General features: G+C 40.6%; 6 protein-coding genes across 6 annotated transcripts; 5 read left to right on the top strand and 1 right to left on the bottom strand.

Annotated features, from left to right (window-relative positions):
• MELLADRAFT_89456 (uncharacterized protein) lies at positions 1-1,273 on the top strand (the record flags this gene model as incomplete). The annotated part of the gene is made up of 2 exons (XM_007412414.1): positions 1-181; positions 240-1,273. The coding sequence occupies 2 exons, from the start codon at positions 1-3 to the stop codon at positions 1,271-1,273; spliced, it is 1,215 nt and encodes a 404-aa protein (XP_007412476.1).
• Positions 1,274-9,181: 7,908 nt separating this feature from the next.
• On the top strand, positions 9,182-10,557 carry MELLADRAFT_64959 (uncharacterized protein; the record flags this gene model as incomplete). The annotated part of the gene is made up of 6 exons (XM_007412415.1): positions 9,182-9,238; positions 9,302-9,373; positions 9,678-9,776; positions 9,851-9,982; positions 10,063-10,125; positions 10,153-10,557. The coding sequence occupies 6 exons, from the start codon at positions 9,182-9,184 to the stop codon at positions 10,555-10,557; spliced, it is 828 nt and encodes a 275-aa protein (XP_007412477.1).
• Positions 10,558-10,754: 197 nt separating this feature from the next.
• Positions 10,755-13,451, top strand: MELLADRAFT_64958 (uncharacterized protein; the record flags this gene model as incomplete). The annotated part of the gene is made up of 8 exons (XM_007412416.1): positions 10,755-11,003; positions 11,176-11,319; positions 11,519-11,653; positions 11,725-11,856; positions 11,922-12,035; positions 12,143-12,358; positions 12,439-12,969; positions 13,035-13,451. 8 exons carry the CDS (start codon positions 10,755-10,757, stop codon positions 13,449-13,451), a joined length of 1,938 nt encoding a protein of 645 aa, XP_007412478.1.
• Positions 13,452-20,630: 7,179 nt separating this feature from the next.
• MELLADRAFT_108541 (uncharacterized protein) lies at positions 20,631-21,513 on the top strand (the record flags this gene model as incomplete). Its single annotated transcript, XM_007412417.1, has 4 exons — positions 20,631-20,653; positions 20,742-20,943; positions 21,051-21,334; positions 21,396-21,513. The coding sequence occupies 4 exons, from the start codon at positions 20,631-20,633 to the stop codon at positions 21,511-21,513; spliced, it is 627 nt and encodes a 208-aa protein (XP_007412479.1).
• A 760-nt stretch (positions 21,514-22,273) lies between these two features.
• On the bottom strand, positions 22,274-24,010 carry MELLADRAFT_108540 (uncharacterized protein; the record flags this gene model as incomplete). The annotated part of the gene is made up of 7 exons (XM_007412313.1): positions 22,274-22,355; positions 22,809-22,859; positions 22,948-23,216; positions 23,285-23,486; positions 23,565-23,746; positions 23,867-23,878; positions 23,990-24,010. 7 exons carry the CDS (start codon positions 24,008-24,010, stop codon positions 22,274-22,276), a joined length of 819 nt encoding a protein of 272 aa, XP_007412375.1.
• Positions 24,011-25,225: 1,215 nt separating this feature from the next.
• On the top strand, positions 25,226-25,924 carry MELLADRAFT_108539 (uncharacterized protein; the record flags this gene model as incomplete). Its single annotated transcript, XM_007412418.1, has 2 exons — positions 25,226-25,414; positions 25,583-25,924. The coding sequence occupies 2 exons, from the start codon at positions 25,226-25,228 to the stop codon at positions 25,922-25,924; spliced, it is 531 nt and encodes a 176-aa protein (XP_007412480.1).
• Positions 25,925-26,781: the final 857 nt, after the last annotated feature.

Genomic DNA, 26,781 nt, shown 5'->3' with positions numbered 1-26,781 from the left:
ATGCCAGGCCAGAGCACCGAGCACCGAGCTTCCCGCAGTCACATCAACGTTGAGGAAAGAGAGAGCTGTCAACATAGTGTTGGTAAAAGGTGGGGTCGTATGGTCAAGCTCTTGATCTCCCGATCAATACGCCGATGGTATTATATATTATTATCTGCTGTTGTTTTATGGGTCTTCATAAGTAAGTGTTCTATACCAGCTTACTTCCTTGTTGGTATACTGACCTGGTTTTGAGTCAGGCTATTCCGAAAGATTGCAAATTGTCAACAAGAAAGTGAATGAATTAGAAGCTGAGATCCGATATATTCAAGAAGGCAACATATCAGGAAATAATTCCACGACTTTGAACATCATGGACGAGAAACTAATTGAATTAGTGAATCAAGTCCGACGTTTACAAGAAACAGAAAATCTTGGACCCATCTTAAACGAGTTACACAAGATGGAAAAGAAAGTAGCCGATCTGGAAATACGAGTTCAATACCTTCAAGAGGTTCACGATTCTTGGATATTGGCCTTGTCCACAGTCCCTCATAACATTGGATTATGGAATGAGATAACTACGCTTCGAGTACCTAGTCAAATCAACCAGCTACCATCCCAGCCTCCTAAGCCAACATTGCAAGATTCCACCCAAGAAATCATCATCAACGCAATAACAAGCATTAGTCGGGTCTTGCAAATGATCGAACATTTCAAAAATGTTGCGCAAGACGCTTTGGAGATATGCACCAAGGACAAGGATGGTCGGCGAGATTTTGCATTTATACAAACTGGGGGCTCAGTTATTGCTAGCCTGACCTCGGAATCAATAAGTCTCAACAGTAGTTCAAGAAGCTGGAAAACGTTGTTTGCCTCCCTGAGTGGACGCCCCTCAGTGACTTTACCCGATATTGTTTTGATTGGCGACGGCTCAATTGGCGCGTGCTGGGCGTTCCGTGGCTCAAAAGGACAGTTAGGTATTGCGCTAAGTGACCCCATCAAGATCACCGGTGTCACAGTTGAGCACATTGGAAAAGAGTTGGCTCAAGATAGTATAGATGTAGCTCCCAAAGATTTTGAGCTTTGGGGTGTGGTGGATGACAAAGATAAACACTCAGAATTTTTTTTATTTAGTGGCTTCTACGACACGTCAAAAGCTTCAATTGCCCAGACCTTTGAATTTACGCCAACAAAAGAAGTCTACAAAAAGGTCATCTTCAAGATCAATTCAAACAATGGAAACAAACAGTATACATGTGTGTATCGTGTAAGAATTCATGGAGTTATGTGACTTAAGGTGCATGGTTAATGGTCAGCTCATTAATATAAATTCAACGGATCATCATCCAGCTGAATCAAGTACTGATATTTTGTATTAGCTGGCCTCTCCTGCTTTCCCTTTGTAATATGTCTTCAAGCCTTACGGTTAGTTTGTGTTTAGAGCGAAATCACAATTGGTTGTTTAAATTCAACAATTGTAGTAGTGTCTTGTTATCTGACTGGAACAAGTGAGATGGAAGTGAACTACTAAAGGAACTTGGAAAGAACATATAGGCACTTGTACTACCGGGAGACAAATCACTCTTTGTCTCACCAGAGTTCCCCTGAAGTTTTGTATTTGGCCTTCTTACATCACACCAGTCGATTGAAATCAATTGAAGCTAGTTCCTTTTGGTACAGTCTCTTCACTTCTTGCTTTGACCGCCGTTGCCCCTTCCTCAGATTCTCAGTGCAGGTTGATTCCCACCACTAATCTCACTGCCTGATTCACCGGGCACTCCCCTGTTTAAAATATGTTCAATGTTGAAGTCAATTTCCCTGTGAAGAAATGCTTTCTGTATATGTGTGCCATCTACTTATCATCTTGTCCAGTAGAAGGTAGCAGGTTTTTGGATCAGTGATTGTATAAGTGATATTGTTTAATCAATTATTGCGTGAACCAAGTCCCTCTTCCACACAAATTGGTTGAATTTGAAGAATTAGGCACTTTGATATGTCTATGGATCAATTTGTATTGGAAACTATAGCATCGCACAATTTTATAGCACCTTCTCTTTACCTCAAGTGATTTGATATAGAGTGATGATTGTTTTGATTCCTACTCAACATCTTTCCTTAAAGGTCTCAAAAACCTCCTCTTGGTATTGTCACGATTGAGACCTTCTCATTTTCTTCATTTTCTCATGAATCTCGTCCCACCCATCTCTTCCTCTCGTTGTTTAATACTTCAGGCCGCTCCTAGCGGGCCTATTTTTAGGCCTCTGAGTCAAATTGCTATGTACTTAACTGTTCCACTATGTGTGATTTGTATGTCTCTCAGTCCTTGGTGATGACTTGTCATCTGATACCCTGTGTAGATTCGGACTTCCTTAGGTCTTATTTTACCCTAAAGAATCTCAGTATTTTTTACCCAAAAGATTTGCAAATTTTCCTTTGATGGTACTTCCACTAATTAAGTTCCTTCTCGCTTTAGATCACACCAATCAACTACACCAACCGCCATCTATTCACGAATTTCAATCAGAATGAGGAATAGGAATATCAAGACTGGATCATCTAGCGCAGACAATTGCCCACCGGGTGAGTTCAGTTTGAACAGGAAGCTAGTTGATGAGGATGGCAAAAGCTTACTTTCCTGTTCCACCTTTCAGCTAACAGACTCTCAGCAAGGAGAATTGCATCCGCATATGCTCCAGGTTTGGATTCTGATGGTGAAAGGATTCATGTCTCAATTTTCAAGAAGAAGCTTGTGTTGACTTGATTTTCAATTCTAACAGCCAATACCAATCTGCACGAGAATTGTCAGCAATGCCAGAACCGTCGCAACCACAAAGAGGAAACCTCAGAGGCTTGTTCATGCCATCTGGAAAGGGTGGGATTTGGTTGTAAGTCAATGTAATCTATCATACCTTTATTATAAAATGTTGAATGTTCAAAATCCGTTTTGCAACCTCTAGACAACTGCCGAGTTTCTAACTTGGTATCTGGTGCTTTGGCTGCTTTGGTGGTCTCAGCTCTACTGGTCGTTTGGACTTGCGAAAAATTCCCAAACACTAGAATCTCACCCATATGCAACCTTTCAAACTGGCACTCACGGATCCCAGCGGCCTGGGAAGGCGCATGTACAGTTTGCCGAGACCAATTTGAAGATTGGTTTCAGATGATTGCACCGAATAACTTCTGCATATCTTTATTTCAAACTCTTTTGATAGCTTCATATGCGGCAATCTACTTTCTTTGATTGGTGGGGGGCGCTTGCTATAGGTGTGCATGGCTTGACTTGCGCCTATGTATCAAGTAACAGCAAGAAGAAATAGGAGTCTGAGGTCTAAATTTTTTAGAAAACAGATGATGAATGTGAAGTTCAGAAAAGGTTCACAAGAGAATGTGAACCTCAGATGAAGCTCACAAAAAAATGTGAGCTCAGATTTTCTGTAAACTTTCATTGTGAACTGGTAAAGGAGTTTATATTCTTTTGTGAACCTTACAAAAACTTCACAATAAATTGTGAACTCCATCCAAATTTGATTTTCATTTTGAAAAAGGTGTATTTCTTTCATCAAATGACACGTATTTTGAGTATAACACAAGTTGTAGTAGCATATAACTACGTAGATAACGCCACTTACAACTATTGTAAACCATCCAAGAAATAGCAAAAAGCAATAGAAATCTGAGCACTTCATTTGTTCAGACAAGATAACACATCATAAATGTGAAATTCACAAAAAGTTCACAATGAAATGTGAATTTTAGATGAAGTTCACATTTGACTTCAGAAAAGTTTCACAGGAAAATGTGAACTTTTTCTGAAGTTCACATCTCATTGTAAGCTTTTGTTATGAACTTTGAAAACACTTCACAACAAAATGTGAACCATGGATGAAGTTCACAAAACAAAATCCTTTCTCAAGTTGATCATTTACTAGTGTAGTTATTGTTCAGGTGCCACAATTTCTCTTATTTATACTGTTTGTTTTATTTTTTACTTACAATCATGTTCTTATTGTTAAGAATTTAAAACAACATATTTGTTCAAATAAAGAAAATGTGATGCATTTGAGTACAAAAAGGTTCATGAATATGAAGTATTATGGAGAATGATCTAATGACTAATAACATTGAACCAGGACTTGATCAGATCAGAAAGCACGAATATGTCTATGACAATGTCCATGGTATCTGTAACCCAAATCATCAAAGAGAGGAAAATTGAAAAAATGAGAATATGGAATGAAAATTCGTTGTAAAGAATACCAACACTATCACAAGCCCACTTGATCATCTCCATTGCACAGCTAGTCAGAAATAACAGACTGAATGCAGTCCAAGCTAATTCTCCCAACCGCATTTTTGCTTGAGCTCCCTTTGAAAGTCTTTTGCTTCTACACAAGGCTTCCAGAATCACCTCGATGTCTTCTGTTGATAGATTGTCATTGGAAGGAAGGGTAACGGAGGTTTGCTCCGTTGTAGCCTTCTGTTCTTGAGATTTTCTACGGGTGTTATCTGGTGATGGATTGGTAAGCTGGAAGAATTATGCACTTCATTGAAATGATTTGAGAGACATACCTGACTTGACTAGTGAATGGATATTGTTTGAGAGTACAACTTCTGACATAATTGGGTTCACCAAGATTTCTGAGTTCAAAGGAAAATTTTGAAGAATCATTATCTGATTTTCATAATGATTAGTCTACTGATGTCTTACCTTTTTTCAGTGCCATTGGGGTGAAGGTTACTATTAGATGAAGATGATCAGCTCTTTTGTCAGAGTATATATTTGATTGTTGTGATGGTTGCTATATCTTTGCTTTTCATCATATCACTACTTCATATACTCAAGAATAGTTACTGAGCCTGTTTTAAAACAGGCTCAGTAATCAATGTTACAGGTTAGACTGACAACATTCAACTGTTGGCAATGAATATAGACTGAGCCTCGACGCTCATTTGAACTGAATGTGCCGACTCATTTTCAAAACAATCAGTTCTATGATTTGAACTTTCCACCGGTTGGGTTCAGAGGTCTAGTTACTGTCTGAGGGAGCGTTGGCTCCATTGTTCTTCACTCCAGGGTCTGAAAGGGTGGCGTCCATTGTATAATCTGGATTTGGCTGAGCACTGAACAATCCTCAGCGCTTCTTCATCTGTGCTGAACAAGTCACCAGCTGGTGACTTTGACTTGTGCATTCGTTGAGCCTAAGGAGGAATTTCACCACCCCTTCTTTCCCTCAAAAGGTTGACAAACCATCCCAAAAACAGCCAACAGTACAAATTCCAGGTTTATATCCAGAAATTAATTTATATTGACAAATCTTTGATCTTTATTCTATTACCTATCACAGTGTCATAAATCCAATCAATCTTCGTCTTGTTAATCAAATATCGTCAGTCCAAAGAGCAAAACTATGTCGACTCCCTCAAATAACACCGCGCCCAGATGTGATGTGTGCAAAATCGAGTACCCATACCTTGCAAGAACAACCTCGCCACTCAAATCCATCATTTGCAATCCTTGCAAGTGGATTAATTCACATCCAAATTCGGTTGATACTCATGTACCCTGCAAAATGTGCAGCTGTCGGTTTTTGAAACTGCCATCCCAGGTCTGCTCTCGCTGCAAAAAGCACTTGGCTTCTGTTGAACCAAGTGAGAAGGTGAAAGGCGCGCATACAAGCCTTTCCTTGATTCATTTCTCCCCACTCTTACTGCGATATTGCCTAATCCAAGTTCTTGTTTTGATTATACAGAAAAAAATAATATGTGGGCACCTGAGAAGGACTTAGGAGCCAAATCAAATGAGACAGATCAAGTTGATAGTTTGGCAAATTCACTTGATGGGTTGTTGATAGATGGAGAGTGTGAGTCTCCAGAGCACTTGACATTTTGATAGTGTCAATGGGGGTAGCTAATCGCATGTTTTATTTCTCACCTCTTTTTTAGCAAGGAACGCTGAACTCTTTAGCAACAGTGCCAGTTTGGCTTCTAACAAGATCGAACTGGAACTCCTTCCTCCTAGACCATCTGCCATATGGACAGATGGAGACTTGCTTATGCTCACCTTCCAGAAAGGTGAAAATAAACCAAACTTCCGACCTTATCCAGTCATGTTCCGAGTGGACAATGACGCCTTGATTGGCTGTGGACGATTCATGAGGTGCTACAAAGCTGAAATCAGAATCAGGCACACAGTACATAACGTTGTTGCGAAGAAAACGTTCTTTAAAGACGTTTCTTTATTACATTACCTGGATCAGGCTGAACTGTACTTCTATGCAAGTCGTGTCTTACATAACTTCAAGGACACCATACTTGAAAGCAGAAAATTAGAAACATCAGAGCAAGAACTCGTGGCTAAACTACGCGTGAGTCTCAACATATCCATACATCCATTCCCAGGGCCATTTTTCATAAGTTTTTTTACATGATGATTCAGTTTGTTGACCACTTTGTGGTTCAATCGGGAAAGGAGGTGTGGTATTTTGAAGAAGAATTAATCGGTAAATACGAGAAATTTGTTGGCAATCAGAACTTTGATGTGAAAGACTCTTCCAACGAGCTTCACCTGGTGCTTCATGCCCTGGCACATTGGGATCTTCATCAAAACAAAGGACGCTCAATGCTATGTGACTTTCAAGGAGTTGGGGGGATTTTAACAGACCCAGTGATGATTGATCTGGAGTAAGCACATCTGGTTTAAGTCTATTTCATCTACCAAAAGCTCAAGTCTTTTTTTTCGACAGCAAATCCCGGGGCAGTGGAAATACGAATTTTGCTGGGCTCAGATCTTTCATCAGGATGCACCAATGTAGTCACTGGTGTGACAAGCTTGGTCTTTCCCCGCCATCAATGTGGAAGAATGAACTCAACAAAATGTCCAAAGAATGATAGGCCAGAGAGGCTGCTAATGAACAATTAGTGTACATTTCTCAACGACACACAAATATCACAAGAATTTGAATCAGGTGGATGAAGGCCCTCTAAGGAATACAATATGTAGGACTTTTGGAGTATCAGTGTGCAGTGGAGGTTTTGGTCTCAAATTGCTTGATCTATTCAATTTTCTTCCAAATCAATGATACCAACAAGTTATAGTCGATTTTGTCGTGACGAGGCCACTCAAAATTTCACCAGTCAAGCCTGGCATTCTATATTCATATTGTTAAAAGTCCTAAGTTTGATGAAATGTAGCTACGGTGGCAGAGGCTTAGAAATCATATATCAGACTATTCATTGGAATTTTCTGTACTTTGGCAACATTATTTGTTTATTATCTTTTGTCTTTTATTTTTCTAACTTTTTTCTATTTTTTGAAAGTCTGCATTAAATTTTTTTCAAGGCTCTGCAAAATTGTGCTTTCTAGGTGCTGGGATGCAATCTCACACAGAGCAATTTTACACAGGTAATCTCGGTGTAAATGGAGTCTGTGTAAAATTCAACTTTTGGAGGTCAGTCTTGACTTTTACGCTGGGATTTCTTACACCCTAACCTAACTAAGTCCCTCTCGGCGAGCGAGCAGGCTCGCTCGCCGAGAGGGACTTAGTTAGGTTAGACTGGATCCACTTTACACCGGGATGGTCGGTGTGAACCTCCCTGTGTAAAATCCTCCCACACCGTTTAAAACTCCTATGGGGCTGAAATTGCTTTTGCCGAAGTTGGGGGCGCTGTACAAGCTGAAGACTTTCATGAGATCCCCACAAAACTAAATCACATTGAATTAAAAGGTGAGTTCTGGTAGACTCTTTGTGTACAAGGCGACTCTTGATAATTTGGTTTCAGTACTAGGCGGGTTAGGCCTAGCCAGGTGTAGTCTTTTGAACATTCATACAACTTTAAGCTCTTGAAATTGACACAATAAAGTAGTAAGCCAGAAAATTAGATAGAATACAAAGTCCTAGAGACCCATAGAACTCTCCTTTGCTCAGATTCCTAGATCATATCAATGTAAATACCTGTTTGTTCAAATTCATACGAAGTGGTAAGCTGATGGTAAGCAAACATAGCTCCACCAACAAGCAAAACAAGCAGCGGAATCGTGTAAACACTAGATCTGACTGAAGCTGATATCAGCTTTTGACCCATCAATCCACAGCTTCTTGAACAACTTACCATGGTGTTGATTCTCTCTTTCACAGCTTTTGGGTAAAGATGACTGAATGGTTTGACGAGCTATATTTCTTTGGTCCAAATGGACTGGGTTCTCTACATATAACATTCGAGGTTCTCAGAATGGAGAGAAATCAAGCGTGTGGTTCTACTGAAAATTCGTCTACGCACCGTTAGGCATTACTGATTTATGCATTTCTTCAGAACATGATATTGAAGTTTGATTTTGAATGGCTTTGAGTTCATGAAGAGACGTGTTGTCTGCAGGGCATTTCAGCTGTGATGTATCATCTGAGATAGGAACCAGAACAATCAATGGCTTGTCATGTGGAAGCAGTCAGTGAAAATATGCAAGAAGTACTGCCCACCAAAGTGTTCCGACTTGAATGCCGCCTCCACGTCTTGTATTTTTTGAAGAATTTTTTCAATTAGAGGTATTTCACTGGAGGTGGTTGGTTTGTTCATGATAGCTAAGACAATTTTTGCCCAAGAAACTATGTATTGAAGGTGTATTTTTGGTTCGCACTTTTCAGGATGAAGATCACGCTTCAATATGCAACCGCGTATTTGTCTACCTCTGTGTTGATGTGAATCAGGGGGAAATACTATTTGTCTCTGTTGTTGGTTCAATTCTTTCTTGAGCTGAGAAAGACAAAGAAAAAGCTGAAATCAAGAATTGGTAAAGGCGCTCAGGTTCTTTGTCAATGTGAGTCGTAGGTGAAGCTTAGGTCCACCCCCTTAATTACCTAAACATTCAGAGTCGGCATAAGTTCAACTCCCCTTGGGGCTACATAGTAGTGTCTTCCTTTGTTTCTGTATAAGGGTGATGTTGATCTCAGATACAAAGGGCTTTGCGCTTAGCTCAAGGTACCCGCATCATGTGACTGGATTGATTTGACCGTTGAAGCATCCCAAGATCCCAGATTGATCAATCAAAATCCGTAAGATCATTTTCATCCATAGTTTATTGATACCCCTACCTTTTTCAGATCAAACAAAATATATCCTTGTGATTTTATTGCTTGTTATAACTTCCCTCGCCATATCCTTCAGATCTAAGTGCACTTTACTACGTCCAAATCCTAAACCCAGCATGGAAAACCCAAACAATTCAAAGCTCGATTCGCTACAGGCCTTAAACGATCTCAAGGTGAGCAAGTTGACTGCCTTGATATTCATGCATTTGAGTCAATCTGACAAACATGCTTTGTAGGTTATGATTAGCCAGATTCAAAACGTCCACGAGAGTACAGAGGCTCTACGACAAAGCATTGATGACTTAGAAGTAAACATCTTGTATCTCTCTTTGTGACTTAATTGATGACATCGAGAAATAACCTCATATGTATTGTGTTACTAGGCCAAATTCGAAATGTCATATATGCAACACAAAGCCCAACTTGAATCATTGGTTCGTTCTCATGAAAAATCTACGCTATTCCCTTCTTCCCCTCTTGATTTACGCATATATTGGTTTTCAGCCTGACAGAACAGAAGTCACAGTTCGTAATACTTCAACACCCTGCCTATTCGATTGGCGTGAGCTATTATTGATATGAAACTTGCCATGTCACCTCATTACGGCACAGAATCTTCGCACCTTGTTCAGCTCGCACGAGGAGAAGTTTTCCGAGTTGTTAAGAAGTCCCATTGCTTTACAGGAACATATCAACAATACTGGTATAGTTGTGTGTTTCTGTTGAATCTGTCATTTCATGTCAAATCCTTACGATATCATGATGTTTGTTTGTGGACTGGGCAGGAGAAAAAACTGGAAGATCGGCTGAACTCACTCACAAATATAGAAAGTCAGCTGAGCAGCATGAAAGGAACTGTTTCTAACCTGTGTGATGATGTTGGAGTGGTGACCTCTCAGATTAACGAGCAAGGCTCGGTAAGTTTTGAACTCTCATTCTTCAAGAAATATGTGCTGCTCATATGATAACTAAACTCTGTGTGTTTGGTAAACACCAGACCCTAAATGTATTGGATGCTAGACTTGATGCAATGGAATTCAAGGTGGATGAGCGACAAACTGTAAGACTTTAAATGAAACTGTGAAAGCTTGGAGCCCTTCTGATGAAAACGCATACATCTTATCAGGACGAGTTAGCAACACAAGGCGAGTTGAAACGCTTGGGTTCTTGCAACCTGCAGTTGAAAAATGATCAGATACGACTAAACAACGACTTCAAATTGGTCCAGTCCAAGGTCTTGAATGACCGCCAGTACTCTGAAGAACAAATCAAGTCTATGCAAAGCGAGATGCAACGCTTGGATTCCTGCAACCAGCAGTTAAAAGATGATCAGGTCCGACTAAACAAAGAGCTCCATTTGTTTCAGCAGAAGTTTGATAATTCCCACCTTCACTGCTCCGGAGAAATTAAAAAGGTGGAAGAAGTTTTACATACACAAATTCAGTCCAACAGAACCGTTTGTTTTTTCCCTCTATCCATGATGCCTATTTAAGATAGGATAGCTTACTTAGTTAAACTTGCTCAATTTTTGCTTATGCCAGGCCACAAGTTTGACCGAAAAAACCTGCCTCGAAAAAATCAATGTTAGTCATCAATGACTCCTGATATGGGATTCCTAGAATTGAAAAGCTCTCTCGGGTATAACAGGAATGCTCTAGAATAAACGAAGATCTTGCAAAATCTTACAATATGCAGCAGAAAGCAATAAGATCCCTTGAGGAACAGGTGAAACTCAATGAAGTCAGCTTTGGTAAAAAGCTACAGTATTCAGAAGAGCAAGTAGACAATTTTGAGCACAAAAGACTATCCCTGACAGAGAGTATATCAAAGCTTGAAAGTCGCGTCAACAGCATCCCCGACCTCCCAAGCGCAGGTAGCTCTCAATCAGAACTGAGCCTATCCAAGGGCTCCATAACTAAACACGAGTCAGAAATAAAGGTATGCTTGTGTTTCCTTTCATGAAGATGAGTTTGTAGGTTCACTGAAAATCCCATCAAACACAGAGCTTAATTTTAACGCAGTCAAGATTATCACAGACACTGGAGGTCGGTCTCAACAATGCTGGATACTTTGCACAGTAAAGCTCAAATTTTTCATTCTAATTTCACAGGCAATCACAAAAACACAGAAAGAATTTGAAGAGAGATTTCAACTTGGCCTAAACAGATTGGACCATTCATATCAGCAGATGATGTGCCAGCAAGAAAAATTTGATGGAAGAATGATAAGTTTTGAGAATAGAGAAAACAACTGTGTAGGTGAAGAATTATGTATCAGATATTTCCATATCAGCTGAATTCATGATCCGTGTTTCCATTCAGAACTTTCCGAGAAGGTTGGAAACTCCCGCATCCCCATCAGCCATGCCAATCTCAGTAGGTCATATTTCTCAACAGCTTACCGTCATTTTTATTTGGATAGTTGGTGCTTTTCTCACATGTGCGCTAAATTAGACTTTGTCGAGCCCGAATTCAACTGGATCAAGTCTGGTTTGGTCTGATGCGAACTCTAATGAAGTTGTAAATGAGTCTGAGCCATGTTCAATAACCACAATTAATGTGAGCTCCTCATCAGCCAGGCTCATCACAGTAAGTGGTGTAATCTTTTATTGGCCCTGGTTATACATATTCATGATTCTCGGAGATGTTTGATTGATCAGCCTCCTCTTACAAGAAGCCCCACGGAATTGATTCCAAACAAATCGGCTGTGGATTCTATGGAAGTCGATGATCAATCTGACTCCAGTTCACGGACGCAACGACCGCTTTTCCAAGCACAGGACCGCGAAGGGGTTGGTTAAAAACTCAGTGACACTCTTGACCATGTGTTTACTGACTCAGATACTGCTTTAATCAGTCTCAATCTTCCATGATTGCTAGTAGTTCATCTTGGGTAAATCAGACAGCAAACATGGACAGGAGACGTGCAACACCAAATCGGCAACATACAAATGCATTCTCTGAACCAAGGGTACGTTCCTTGCCCCCTTCAGGGAATATCAGGAGTATGAATTATACAGAGGACAATGATGTTATACTGAGATAGAGTTGAACCTGCTACTAACGTATCCTGTATAGATTTCAAACTCCCATCCTTCATTGACATCCATCAATAGATCTACACCTGCTGATATTCCTGTCACCCCGGTTCAACAAACGAGTCACATCAACCCAAGTTCCAAACCAAAGTTATGGGTGCGACCTTCCAAAAGCTCACAAAATAAGCTCACAGCAACTTTAAGGAAACAAAGGGACACAATGACCCCAGAGAACAAGGATGATGATCAAAATTCAGTAAGCTCATTGATTTGAACACCGGTGGATTGAAATAAGGCTGTACTTGAATGAGCTAAAATTGTGTCTGGTTGTAAAAGTCTAAAGCTATCCAGCAGCATTTTCGATACCTTGCGGGAGTTAACCGGGAAAAAAAATCCTTCCCCAGATCTCCGACTCGTGAAGATTTGGAGAATTTACCAGAACTTCCTGATGGAACCGCACCCCTTGGTCTATCAGCTCCATACATCCTCAGAGCTAATCAGCTCTCACAAGAATGGGCTGATGATGACGAGATGGGCGAGGGCTTTCGAAATCGCTGCGAGCAAAGACTTAGACAATACGGAATCCCTTACGTTGGTTTGAGCTCTGCACGAAATGACACAAAAGCCGAAGAATGGAACCGAAGGACCTTGGAGTTTTGCTTAGACATGTTTAACTGTGCAATGGATGGTATGGAGTATGAGGACTTATTCCGATTGGATCGTGCAGAGCTTGATGTTGACAGAATCAGGGTGCTAATGGTGACTCATTTGAAGTATCGGATCAACAACAAACGTATTTTTTTGAAAGATAACAGTAATCTAGAAAAACACATGAAGGAAGACCGCCGAGCCAAGCGAGCCAATAATGTACGTCCTGTTTTCTTGTGTTCATGATCATCATCATAAGACTAAGATTATGGTGGTACTCGCAGCTCGCAGAGAGACGTCATGAAACTTGTCTGAAGTACGAGGATCTGAATGTTTACCAGGATCTTTTCCTGGATCGCCGGTACTGTTCGTCTGACGAATCTGATGACGAAGTTGTGGAAGAGGATCGGGTGCGAGATATTCCGCTATGGCGGAGCCGACTAGGAACTGGCTTAGTTGAGTACATCGACAACGCTTATCGTCAATTGAGACAAGAAGAAATTCCTAGACGCCCTGGAAGAAAACCAGGGAAGCGCAATACATCTCAAACCGCGCCGGTTGTAGGCTCCTCGAAATGGCCACTAGGTCTTCCTAGTGATTGCTATGATTCCAGATGGGTTGCAAGCCTCAACACTAAAGAACGCAAGGCCCTCAAAATGAAGCCGGCAGCGTTGCAGGGTGTGTCTGGACTACTAGATTGAAAACACGAGGGGATGAGAGTCTGGTTTTTTGTTATCAGTGTTTGAGCTATACTCTATCAAACGGCTGGTAGTGGATCATGCTATTATTATAGCATTTATATAACTTGATTCTTTACATGCTTTGATTTTTTTCCTAGTGTACATCTCATATCTTGTCTTGATCATCATCACTATTCTCATGTAATACACATTTTTCTGGGACTTAATATACATGTGAATCTGAGGACTTAATTTTTCTGAAAAGAGAGAAAAAATGTGAAGTTCAAAAAAGATTCACAAGACGATGTGAACCTCAGATGAGATTCACAAAAAAATATGAGCTCAGATTTTCTGTCATGCTCAAATATTTGCGGCCTTTTCTTGAAAAATGGGGAAAGTGTTTTACAATACAGTGCTGTAAAACTTTTCCCAATTCATAAAAAGAACCTTAAAAATTTCTTTCAGATCTCCTTCTAAGCAGTAAAGTTACGCCAAGTTAACTTTACGCAAATTTGCGTAAATTTACTGCTCATAAAAATCTGGGATGTTGTAATATTATTATGCAATTGGGAAAAGTGTTTTACAGGTAAAGTAGTAAAAAGATTTGACCTGAGCCCCCCTAATTTTTTGAAAATTACGCAAAAAAAACTTGAAACACCCTAATGTAAACCTCCCAAGAAATAGCAAAAAGCAATAGAAATCTGAGGACTTGATTTGTTCAGATAACAAATAATAAATGTGAACTTCACAAAAAGTTCACAATGAAATGTGAATTTTAAATGAAGTTCACAAAAAAATGTGAGCTTTGGATGAAGTTCAAATGTCATTGTAAACTTTCATTTTGAACTGTTTATGGAGTTTACATTCTTTTGTGCACTTTGAAAAAAGTTCACAATCAAATGTGAACTTTATCAAAAAAAAAATTACATTTTGAAAAAGGTAGACACAAATTGGGTTAGCGTAGACCTGAAGTTCACATATTTATGTAAACTGCATTTATACTTCACATTGTATTGTGAAGTTGTGGTGAAGTTCACATTTAATTGTGAACTTCATCTAAAGTTCACATATTTTTGTGAACTTCATCTGAGACTGAAGTTCACATTATGTTGTGAACCTCATCTCATTTCATTTTCTCTTTACGTACTTGTATGCTACAAAAATTTGTATTATATAAAATACACATACAATTTGTATTATACATAAAATATGCGTACAATTTGTATTATACATGAAAAAGATATGTGTACAATTTGTATCATACATGAAATATATGTGCAATTTGTATTATACATAATATATGCGTACAATTTGTATTATACATAAAATATGAACCATTGGAAGTTCATATTTCTTTGTGAAGTTCATCTAAAGTTCACAATGAAATCTGAGCTTTAGATGAAGTTTACAAAAATGTGAACTTCATCTAAAGTTCACATTTATGGTTTGTTATCTGAACAAATGAAGTCCTCAGATTTCTATTGCATTTTGCTGTTTCTTAGGTGGTTTAGAAAGTTGGTGTTTTTTCCGTAGTTCTACGCCAACCCAATTTGTGTCTACATAAAATATGTGTCATTTAAATTTAATGAAATCAATAAACCTTTTTCAAAATATCAACAAAATTTTGATAAAGTTCACATTTGATTGTGAACTTTTTTCACAGTGCACAAAAGAATGTAAACTCCATAAACAGTTCAAAATGGAAGTTTACAATGACATTTGAACTGCATCCAAAGTTCACATTTTTTCGTGAACTCCATCCAAGGTTCACATTTTACTGTGAACTGTTTTCAAAGTTCACAATGAAGGTTTACAATGAGATGTGAACTTCAGAAAAAGTCCACAGAAAATTGTAATGTTTTTGTGAACTTCATACAAAGTTCACATTTTCTTGTAAACCTTTTCTGAAGTTCACCCCTTTTTGTGAACCTTTTCTGAAGTTCACATTTTTTTGTGAACTTCATCTAAAATTCACATTTCATTGTGAACTTTTTGTGAAGTTCACATTTATTATTTGTTATCTGAACAAATCAAGTCCTCAGATATCTATCACTTTTTGCTATTTCTTGGGTGGTTTAGGGTGTTTCAAGTTTTTTTTGCTTAATTTTCAAAAAAATTCTGCAATTCCTACATGAAAAGCAAGTGGGATTGAATCGGATGGGAGGATGCGATAATACATCTGGGGTAGAATCGCATGAAACGAGGCGAGGTTGGATCACATCTAAGTGGAGCGATGAAACAATTTGTTCGGATTTTTTTGGTGCGATTCCATGGGTTGAATCGCCTGCGCATTTGAGTCGCATTTGATTGATGCGATCTTGAATCGCCTGAGCGGTTCAGTCACATTGAGCCGATGCGATATTGATTCGCTTGAGGATTAGATCGGGCTGAGTTGATGCGATCTTAAATCGCATCTGAGTCAAATCGCACAAAAGGATGCGATTTCACAAGTTGGATCGCATGAAACCTGTGCGATCTCACATCGCACAGGCTCTTCATCGCATGTCACATATGCGATCTGAAATCGCATCTCAAAACGCGACCTGAGCGCGCATGCCACAATGCGATTCAAATTTGTTGGAGGTGTCCATCAGATCAGTAATGGTTGGATACGAGAAGTATTCAAACGCGTACAGACTATGGGATCCAAAGACTTCTCGCATACTCATATCCAATGACGTGGTGTTTGATGAAACAAATCTTCCTCTACGAAACCTTGACAAAACCTCTTCCGAGGAGCTGACCATTCTGAATGACCCGATGTGGGATGAAGTCTGGGAAACTCCCTGCTACTCCACCTCTAACTCCGAATCACTCAGGAATTTCCTAGATGTACCGCATGACCTTCAACTCCCTCAACCCGTTCCCACCGCACCTCGTCGATCCCAACGAAATACTCAACCTGTCGAAAGGCTCGGCGACTTTGTTGGATATCACACTGTTGCAGAACTGAACCAATGCCTCCATACTGAAGCAGATGACGGTGTTGAGGAAGACGAACCATCCTATTCACGGGCAATGAAAGGTCCAAATCGCGAAGACTGGATTGCTGCAATGGCCAAAGAATTTATGTCTCTTCAGGTACATGAAGTTGGACGCCTAGTTGAACCACCTCCCGATGCCAATGTCCTTCCTGGTATGTGGCGACTGAAGCGCAAGAGGGATGAATTTGGTCGAATAGTGAAATACAAGGCAAGGTGGGTTGCGGGTGGCAACCACCAGATAAAAGGTATTGATTTTGACTCAACCTATGCATCAGTTGGTCTCACCGACACTCTCAGAACATTGTACGCACTTGCCGCTAAGGAAGATTTGGAAATGGAGCAATTCGACATTGAAACTGTGTTCTTGAATGGCAACATGAAACATCGAGTCTATGTCCGACAGGTCACAGGATTTCGCGACACTTCCAAACCCAGCCATGTGATGGAACTTGACAGGTCACTCTATGGAACATGTCAAGCTCATCGTGAGTTCAATGAGGACCTTGATAACAAACTCAAGAAGCTTGGATTCAAGGTATGCCCTGTCGACAATTCGCTATACACACTACGGAAAGGATCATCATTTATCCATATCCCAATGCATGTCGATGATGGCATGACTTTTTCCAATGACAAGTCATTTCTACGTTCATTCAGAGAAAATCTAAAGCAATTCTACAAGTTTCGTTGGAACGAAGCTCCCACCCTACACCTTGGCATTCACATCACTCGAGACAGAGAACGCCAAACCATAACCCTTGACCAATCTCATTATGTTGATGCTATTCTTGACCGGTTTGGAATGTCTGACTGCAACGGCGTGAAAACTCCACTCCCTCAAAATGTCAAACTTGTTACTCCGACGCAAGAAGAATCCACTGAAATTGAACCCTATTGGGCAGCTGTCGGTATGCTGAACTTCCTGTCAGTACAAACAAGACCCGACATATCATTTGCTGTCAGTTACTTAGCCCGATTCAACTCACGGCACAATGCGTCACACTGGGCAGCTGTGAAACATCTCCTACGATATATCAAACGAACTCAAGCCTACAGTATTCAATTCGGCACTAAGAGAGCTCAAAATCTGTTGATAGAGGGGTACGCGGATGCGGATTATGCTGGTGATGTTGATACTCGTTGTTCTACGACAGGATTTGTATTTTATGTTCATGGTTCCCTCGTATCCTGGAAGAGCCGTCGCCAACACTGTGTAACTCTATCCACAACAGAAGCCGAATATTTAGTGATTGGTGATTGTGCAAAACACGGGCTATGGCTCTGTCGGTTAATTGAACACTTATGTGAGGAAGAATCAATCAATGTCCTGATAAAATTACCTCTTTCCAACGACAATCAGGGTGCTGTTTTTTTGTGTCATGAAGCGTCCGTCAATAATAAATCCAAACACATCGATATTAGACATCATTGTATCAGAGAATTGACACGTGAAGGAAGAATCTCAGTTTCTCATGTTTCAACAAAAGAAATGCCTGCAGACGTGTTGACGAAGGCCGTAGGTGCAAATATATTAATTTCAAGTTATGATCAATTAGTTATTAGTGAAATGAAAGTTAGTGAGCAGGGGGGGCTGTTGGAACAAATTACATTCATATTAATGGTTTCTGGTTTTGTTTTCTTTATGTCTTATTTACTTATGAATTAACATGTGCTATGAATTATGTTCTGTTACATTACTCACGAACTTTGTATGTCTCAAACCTAATAACATGATGTATCACTCATTATAGTTTATCAAATCATCCGGTTGGGAAAAAGCTTTCTTTCTCTTTCATTATTCATTATTGAAAGCTTTTTCTTACAACACTCTATATCATCTTCTCACTCCGGATTATACCTCCATTCTTGATTACTGACTGATATAAGTGTTGTTTTGGATTGATAAAGGTATGACCTTGTTGTTTATTGTTATGTTTAGTTTCATTTGTTATTTGATTAAGAAATTTATTATTCATTATTGAAAGCTTTTTCTTACAACACTCTATATCATCTTCTCACTCCGGATTATACCTCCATTCTTGATTACTGACTGATATAAGTGTTGTTTTGGATTGATAAAGGAATCAAAGATTCCTATAGACAATACATCTGCTATCGAGGAGACTGGGGCAGGTTGACCTGAGCCACTGGTAGTCACAGCTCTGTGTCCCAAACCACAAATACAGGTCTGTATGTTCTGTATTTGAGTGTTGTTTGAGAACAAGTTTCAAAAGAATCAGCAACCATGACACAGATCTGTAAACAGCTGGAACACTTTTACAACAGGTATGTACAAGAGCATAGAGATTAGATAAATTGAAGAAAAAAGTACACATATTGAATGAAGGAAAGGGATGATAAGCAAGAACAATATATTGTGTGTATGTGATGCTAGGTATCATTCAAAGTTGTTATGGGGATTTGTTGCCTTTCTTTTTTCCTTCAAAATCTTTCATGGCTCATGAAAAGGAGGTGATGTTTGGCAACAACAAATGATCAATAAAATAAATCACATATAATGATATATTGGACTGGCTTTTTATCAGACAAAAAATCTTTTTGCCCCCCTCTGTTGCTTGGACTTTGCCAAACTCGATCAAATTTTTGACTTTACTCCACACCCTTTTGACAACATCCATTATCTCCTTCACACTCCTCCCTTTCATCAATCAGCTTTCATTGTTTTCCATTTCAATTCCATTCAATTTTATAACAGCTATTCATTTTATAAAAGACTGTTCCTCCCTTGCCTAGGTATCATCTAGGTGAGGTCTTTGCGCCTAAGGATAGTTTCTTCAAAACTCTCTTCACCACAAGACCTGATTGCGGAGGAGTTTCACAACAGGCATTCCTTTCCGGGAGTGTTCTACGGAACTCTCTGGGAAGTTCCCTACTGAGAGCTTTAAAAGATGTCTTGGCTTTACCTCCTTGTAGTTCTTCATGTGATACATATATACCTGTACTGAAACTGTCTGGAGGGAGGGTGGGAGGACAAAGATTGAAATATCAGTTAAGATTATAAAATGGGTTATGGTAATTAATTATTACAAGAATGAAGGGATGATGAGTAAAGAAATAAATTGTGGAAATAATAACGAGAAATAGGGACAGGAATGGTTCAGGATAAGGAGTATAGTTTGTTCATGAGCAATGAAGAGTCCGCGGCAATATGATTTGTTGCTGTGACGTGTAGCTCCTGGGCACGCCATCCATTCAGTACCTGTTTCTACTTTATAATTTTACTCTTTTTGTGATTTCTTTCCTATGAAGTTACTTCCCTCCATGGACATTTCTTGCATTTTTTCCTCGAGCAAGAAGGAATCAGCTTTTTACTTTTACTTTGCTCCGGTGTTTCATAGTGATATTGGTTCCTTATTTTACTTTTTAATTATTGTGCTAGTCTTGTACATACTAGTCATCCCTTTTGATTTTTTTGTCATTATGATGGAGTCAGAGATCGGTTGTGATTACAAAGTTATGTGTCCATAATAGGTATGGTTTGTAATATCCATGGTCAACTGTGGACGAAGTCCAAAATCGCGTGGCGACAATGATGACCTTTGAAGGATGAGTATTACTTGGTTCTAGACCGAACTTCGAAGTCAACATTTTGCTACCTCAGCGAGCTTGTTAACGTGTCACCCAACCAGGCTTCTTTCACTTTCATTCTTGGTTGCCGCCTGTCCATACACACCGTTTCCGCCTAGTTAGACTCAGTCAAATGTATTAATTCTTAGTCTCAGGGTTTTGGGGCTCCGGCAAGTCGCAAATTGCAGCGTTTGGCTTGAACGGTGTTGGCATAATCGCAAGTGGGATGAGCACCACCTTTGCTTTGTCGAAAGCTATCAAGTATTTCATAATCCCAAGACCAGTTGCAACAGCTCAGAAATTTGTAGGCCAATGCAGCGTTCCGAGTTCAAGATCTTATCCATACCTGCTGGCAAAGGCCACGGCGATGTGTCTCCTCGCTCCTGGTTGAAGTAATCAAACTATCATGGCATACTGACTTGGGCTGTTCAGTTACTGAACCCACGCCAGCTGCGTGTTTGTTCTCGCATCTTATTCCCCCAAAGATAGGCTACACAAATTTGCTTAAGTACCCTTCCTCTCCTCCAGGCCACTTCCGCATCATTCATCCATTCGTATTCTATACCATTACCCCATTCTTACTATATAATTGTCAATACCAACTTCCATATATTCAAGCTATATCAAAATGTCTCAAACTCCCGACAGGAAGTAAGCATCATTTCATCAACATGCCTCTCTTCAATCATTGCTGACTTCAAATCATCAACATTCATCTCACTCACTCTTTTACTTGCAGTCTTCGTGTGTTTTTGATGTTCCTTACTATCTGTATCTCAGTGGTCATCTTCATTCTCTCTGCTCGAGGGTGGAGAATATTGCGCGACGCCAGGGAATACTTCGAAAGGGCAGTCCCCAATGGAATCGAACTAGACGCGTATGATCTTATCGCCGTGACAGGCGCGCTAGTTGCGGTTGCTGGATTTGCATCCCTCATCAGCGTAAGTGAAACCTGTTATTATCTGGACGTGAATGATAGTTTTGCAAGCTCTCCTAATCATTAATACTCACGTATGATATCTTTGCAAATTCATTGTCGTCTGAACAGTTGGCATCTTCGGTAGTCGTCTGTGCGGGTTCTGCCGGATTCATCTCTGCATTCATGTTTCTCTTAACAGCCGTAGCCATGCTAGGCGCCCTTGCCGTTGCTATCGCCCTCACTGTCATCATAACCACTCACCATCCGTATATCAACGCTTCACCTCTCATCAATCCAGGTCTCATCTACAGACTGATCAGCACGAGTCCAATCACAGCTGATTACACTGAAATCAACGTCGTGACTGCTTACACACTCATGAGTTGGTTCCTTTGGATCATCTTGATCATCAGGTTTGTCTTCAAAATCCAATTTGCATTGGTCATCGCATGGCTGACTAAATTGGTTTTAAAGCTTTGGGTTTGAGGCTAAAGCTCTACACGGAGCAAATCAAATGAAAGGAATGCAAACGGGATCGAAAAGATCGGTGGTTGTACCTGCACATCAAGGCCTAGGGGGGCACGCAGTATAATCAAGTCTTAAGATACAAATAAACAAAGGAAATTAGCAATTTAGGGCGTCCCCCAATGCCTTGGAACGTTTGGTATCTGTAGTTCATCAGTTTTAATTATGTTCAGCTTAATTCTTCAGTGAAGTTTATCAGTTTGCCTCTTCTTATTTCATTTTCTTATGTACATACCAATTTTACGTTTCAGGCTTTGTCCAGGTGACCTGAGAGATATATCCACGTATACTCTCCATCTCCCATTTTTGATTTGCTCTTTTTGTTTTTATATATTTTTTGTCTCTTTTTAATCTTTTTTTATTTACCCCCTCTGGTTCAATATTCATCCATTTAAATTTATGCTTTTTGATCTTGACCCGTTATTCAGACATCAGCTGCTCTGATATATTGCTTGGCACTGCTCTCGAAGTCAAAGTCATTGATATACTAGCCACGACGTTCCGCAAGCAAGAAAGTCTATCAGTAATAAAGGGAAACTCCCAAGATTTGTGGTATGAGATGGCAATGTTTGGTGTGTAGATTTCTTGCCACCATCCACACTTGAAGCGCATTCCGATTGCCCAGCACTCACTTACATGTCAAGCATCTTTCTTGCTTCTCAAATACTCTGGTTTTCCGCTGCACCCTTTGATGAGGTTAGAGATACCGGGGCGTATCTTTTTTATTCTTGATTGTACGGTAAATCAAAACTCCCTAGTGGATAACAACATCTGCTTTGTAGCTATCGCACAGGTGAAAGCCCCAATACTACGAAGCAGAATCCAAGTCACTCTAGAAGTGTCTTTGAAGTTAAGACGACAGTTTGATGAGCGGAACCCAAAGCAAAGCAGACAAGTTCATCTTCCCCACTATCGAAAGGCAACAACGCTCAAAATAAATGAGGCAAACAGGACAAAATATATCCAGATAACGATTGTCACTTCAGATCAATACCTCACGGGCAGAAAGAAAAAAGATTACTGAAAGTGCTATATCTCAAACACAACAACATAAGCTCAACGCAACATAGGCTCAACGCAACGAAGTATCACAATAACATCACACCATACAAAACAAATGAAGCAAAAGAAATTTCATTGCACTGAGATGCATAAACGCAGTGAGGTTTCGACTACACAGACTGCGACGAAAAACAAAGACAAAAATCAAATTACTGGCAAAGAATGAACTGGTCAGCCAGTCAAGTCTACATGGCTCTTCCAAACCTACCTTAAGTATCAAACATGATCGAATATGATGTGCCTCAAAAACCTTCTTCGTGGTCGTTGTGTGCATTCTTCTCTTTGGATGCTGAGACTGACACTTGCTGGGTTTTTTCTGCTTCGGCGAATTCCTTCTTTTCGAGGACCGAACTACCATCCGTGCCGAGTTACATTTTTATCAATGGTCATTTCGTGATTTAGGTTGTATATATATCAGGTGAAGGAGCAAATTCCTTACGCTAGAACCAAGCCAGTGAATAGCACCCAGCCAACTACAATTAGGCCGATCACAGCGTTATAGTCATGGTAGTAGAGGCTTATACCACTAGCTGCGACCAACTGATCCACTAATGTCTGGGGTAATCTCGCGGTAACAGCAGCGTGCCATGATGCACCAATCACTGTTCCTGCTATCAAGACAGGCAGGAAAACAAAAGCTGCGACTCCAAATGATAGAGATACCCACTTCTTGGAGCGCTGAGTAAATCGAATAGTGCTAGTGAAGATCTGATATGGCGGAATCAGGCAGATGGTACAAGTGAAGATCTCAAGGATGACAAGATATGGCACTCAACTGATGCGACCAATGCAACTAATGAAACCACGATCAGGGCAATTCCGACAGAAAGGATGGGTTTTGCGAAAAGTTTACCGCCCGGAAGCTTTGAGGAGACTAGTTTTTTCCGCTCATTAAGAATCGAAAACGCTTTGATCGTCAGTCCAATCTCAGCCACTGCTAATGCTCCGTTCAGGAGACCGCAAACGACGAGGAAGACCCTTGAAACAGATTGATTGGATATCAGATATGTCGGTCAAATTCATTCATCAATCAAGGAGGGTAGAAGCAGTACGCACTCGAAAATCCTTTTAGACATCCTCGAAAAGCTGACTCCAAGCCAATGAGGAATCCTATGAAGCGTAACTTGTGTTCTATTGCAATCAGAGTTGAGAAGATTATAACCAATCTGAGCCACAAGGTACAGCCAAATCACCGTCAAACTTAGCTTGTGATAATCTACAGTCAACCCTCGGACGGTCTGTACGAAAGTGCCAATCAAAAAAGATGGAAGACTCACATGCAATATTGTTGAGTGATTGATGAAGGTAGACTGACGAAGCACCGATGGAAATTTCACGATGAGCAGAAGCTGACTTACCTTGGTGCAAGTCTGGTGCAAAAAATTGAATGCTTTTTAGGGAAAGCTGGTGGGGAGTTTCCCGATGAATTTGAACATAATGGCAAATTGCAATAGTTGTCAAATTAATGAACAGATGCCGACAGATGCGTTCAAGAATGACATCTGCGCTCCTGATCTGGTGCAGTGGCCAGTGACGCGGACTTCGTACTTAAACTTATCGAGCAGGTGCCAGGGACTTTGTTAAGTTTGGGACTTCGGTCTACATACTTCGCTTAGGACCCCGGAAAGCTCCAGGTCAACTATCCGTCCTAAAACCACTCAAATTGACCTTTTCAATACCCTGTGACGCGGTAAAAACCCAAAAATTGAGGTCAAACAATTCCGGTTTCGTCGGTACGTTCAAAGGGCAAAAATCACTAAAATTTCCTCACGAGACAAATCCATTCGTTTTTTGTCGGTATGTACGTTGAAAAGGGAGTGTTTTTGGCCTTTTTTTCCGGCCAAGGACAAATCCATACCTGTCAGGTCGGTACGTCTGAATTCAAAAAAACGGGTTTTTGCTCGAAAAAGACCCAAAAAATTCCTTTTTCGTCGGTACGTCAGCGTTTTTTTGGACCCTCGATCCATACATTTTAGGTCGGATAGTTCACCTGGAGCTTTCCGGGGTCCTCTTCGCTTCCATCATGATTTTTCTTATCTCGCATTTTGAAACCTCGATGAGAAGGGCCGAGGTCTTTGTGAGAGATGAAGGGTGAAGTTTACTGGAGGTTTCAATTGCTCGAGCCTCGAGGGTGTTGTAGTCGGTTCTCACGCCTACGTGGCACGACCGCGGCGCAGTCCCGATCGGTCTTCTATAAGAGCCGGCAGCTCAGCATCAGCTCCGGTTCCACATCTTTCTCTTGTGGAACTCGGAGCTCTAGTACAGTCAAACCGGAAAAGCTTGACCGATTTTGCCCGCAAAACTCAAGCAAATTGGCGGGGAATTGGTGGCAAGCTTTTCCGGTTTGACTGTAGCTGAGCCTGTCTCTTATAGGTATGCAATACAGACATCTTTCTCTTGTGGAACTCGGAGCTCTAGTAGCTGAGCCTGTCTCTTATAGGTTATGATCCCTTGCTCCCGTGCATCTCGCTGAGCATTGTAATCGTCGATTATTTCGACTCTGTCTGTTGATTCTTCAACTCTGTTACCGTCGAGTATTCGACTCTGTCAATCTGTTACCGTTGATTTTTCGACTCTGTCAATCTGTTACTGTTGACTGTTCGACCCTGTCATTCGTATCCCATCTGTTACCGTCGACCATTCGACTCTGTCATTGTCAATCATATTTGACTCTGTTTTATCTCATCTAAATCATCATCTGAAGAACTTCTCCAAGTATGCGACGTACTCCACCTGTCACACGCAATCGAGGAAGCCAACAAGGCTCACCTTCTCAACGAGGATCACCGTCCTTTCGTGGGTCATCTCGTGGCTCTCGCGGCCAAGGCAACACTCAAACCAGCGCGGAATCAGCACCACCGGAAATGCCAACCAATCAGCAAGATGAACGCTCCCCTACCCTCACGGTTGGTAACCAAATCAATCCAGTTGGCAATCTCCACGATCAGAGCCCCCCTTTTGCCGACAACGATCAGACCATGCGATGAGACCCTGAGAATCTGTTCTCTTCAACACCTGTTGGACATTGACAACCTCCTCCTCATCCTCAATTGACTCGTACTCTGCACCCGCAGCCAGTGAGACCCCACCAATTATCGTTTGACAACTTTATTGGCAAATCTTTGGATCCAACTGTACACACCAGATCCAATATCCATCTACGCTTACAACGTCTTGACAAACTTGCTCCAACTGTCGAGAACTTCACCAGGACAATGGCAAAATTGGATAGCGATGGAACCAATTTTCATACTTGGTTAGAGGAAGCAAATGCCAATGTTTATTTTTTAATCGGCAAAGCGGACTACCTTAATCATCCTTCAAACCCAGCAAATCAAATCCATCCCGAAATCAATCACGCTGAGAATACAATAGCATATTGGGTGATCTATTACTCGGTGACGCCAGAATTATGAACGGTGATATGTTGTGAACAACAATCGTTCCTTGCTCACAACGCATATCTTATCCTGTCAAATCAATTCAACAAAGCAGGATGATCTTCTCAGCTTGCTACCTGGCGATCACTGATGAGTACTCAAATGGACATCTTCAAGACATCCCTCTCTCAACATCTAGAATCGTTGGATCGATTAGCCGACGCCCTGGATCGTGATGGCTTTGTATGGACACGAGACTTGGTTATGAGTTTGGTTTATCAAGCTTCAATGCCTGATAAACCTGAGCTCAATTTTGATGCGGCCAACACAACTCTTGACTTACGCTGGTCCTACGACAAACGTCCATACAGCAGCACGGAGATCTGAGCCGCTTTACAAACCACTCTTCTCAATCTTAAACGTCATCATACAATGGATGAAGTTACCGATTCAATCTCATTATTAAGTGTATCAAAAGAAGATTCAGTTTGTCATTACTGTAATAGAACAGGCCACTGGAAAAATGAATGTCCTAGAAAGCGAGTCTCTTTTGCTCATCACTCCTCAACATCAAGCTCCAATACAACTAGACCAAATAAGCACCAACCAAATTTGCCTGATCACTCGAGAAACGATCAAAAATCAAATTCAACTGAATCAAGCTCGAACACTTCAAAAACACCCTCGGCTCACGCTGTTTCCGTTGATCCCGCTTATGAAGAAATCCCTATGAATCCAGATGGAACATTTCCAGGATTTTTTTCATCAGAAGGTTATATTCCACCTTCCGCTATGTCCATTCAAATTTCACCAGAAGCTTTTCTCGAAACTGAATCTGCGGCTCGCGAAAAAGCTGAAGGATCGGACATCCCGATTGAATACTTTATGTGACA

This window comes from Melampsora larici-populina, assembly GCF_000204055.1.
Source record: "Melampsora larici-populina 98AG31 unplaced genomic scaffold MELLAscaffold_30, whole genome shotgun sequence".
In the NCBI taxonomy this organism is placed as follows: Eukaryota; Fungi; Basidiomycota; class Pucciniomycetes; order Pucciniales; family Melampsoraceae; genus Melampsora; species Melampsora laricis-populina.
Note: the sequence above shows the minus strand (reverse complement) of the source record. Positions and strands in the feature narration are given on the sequence as shown.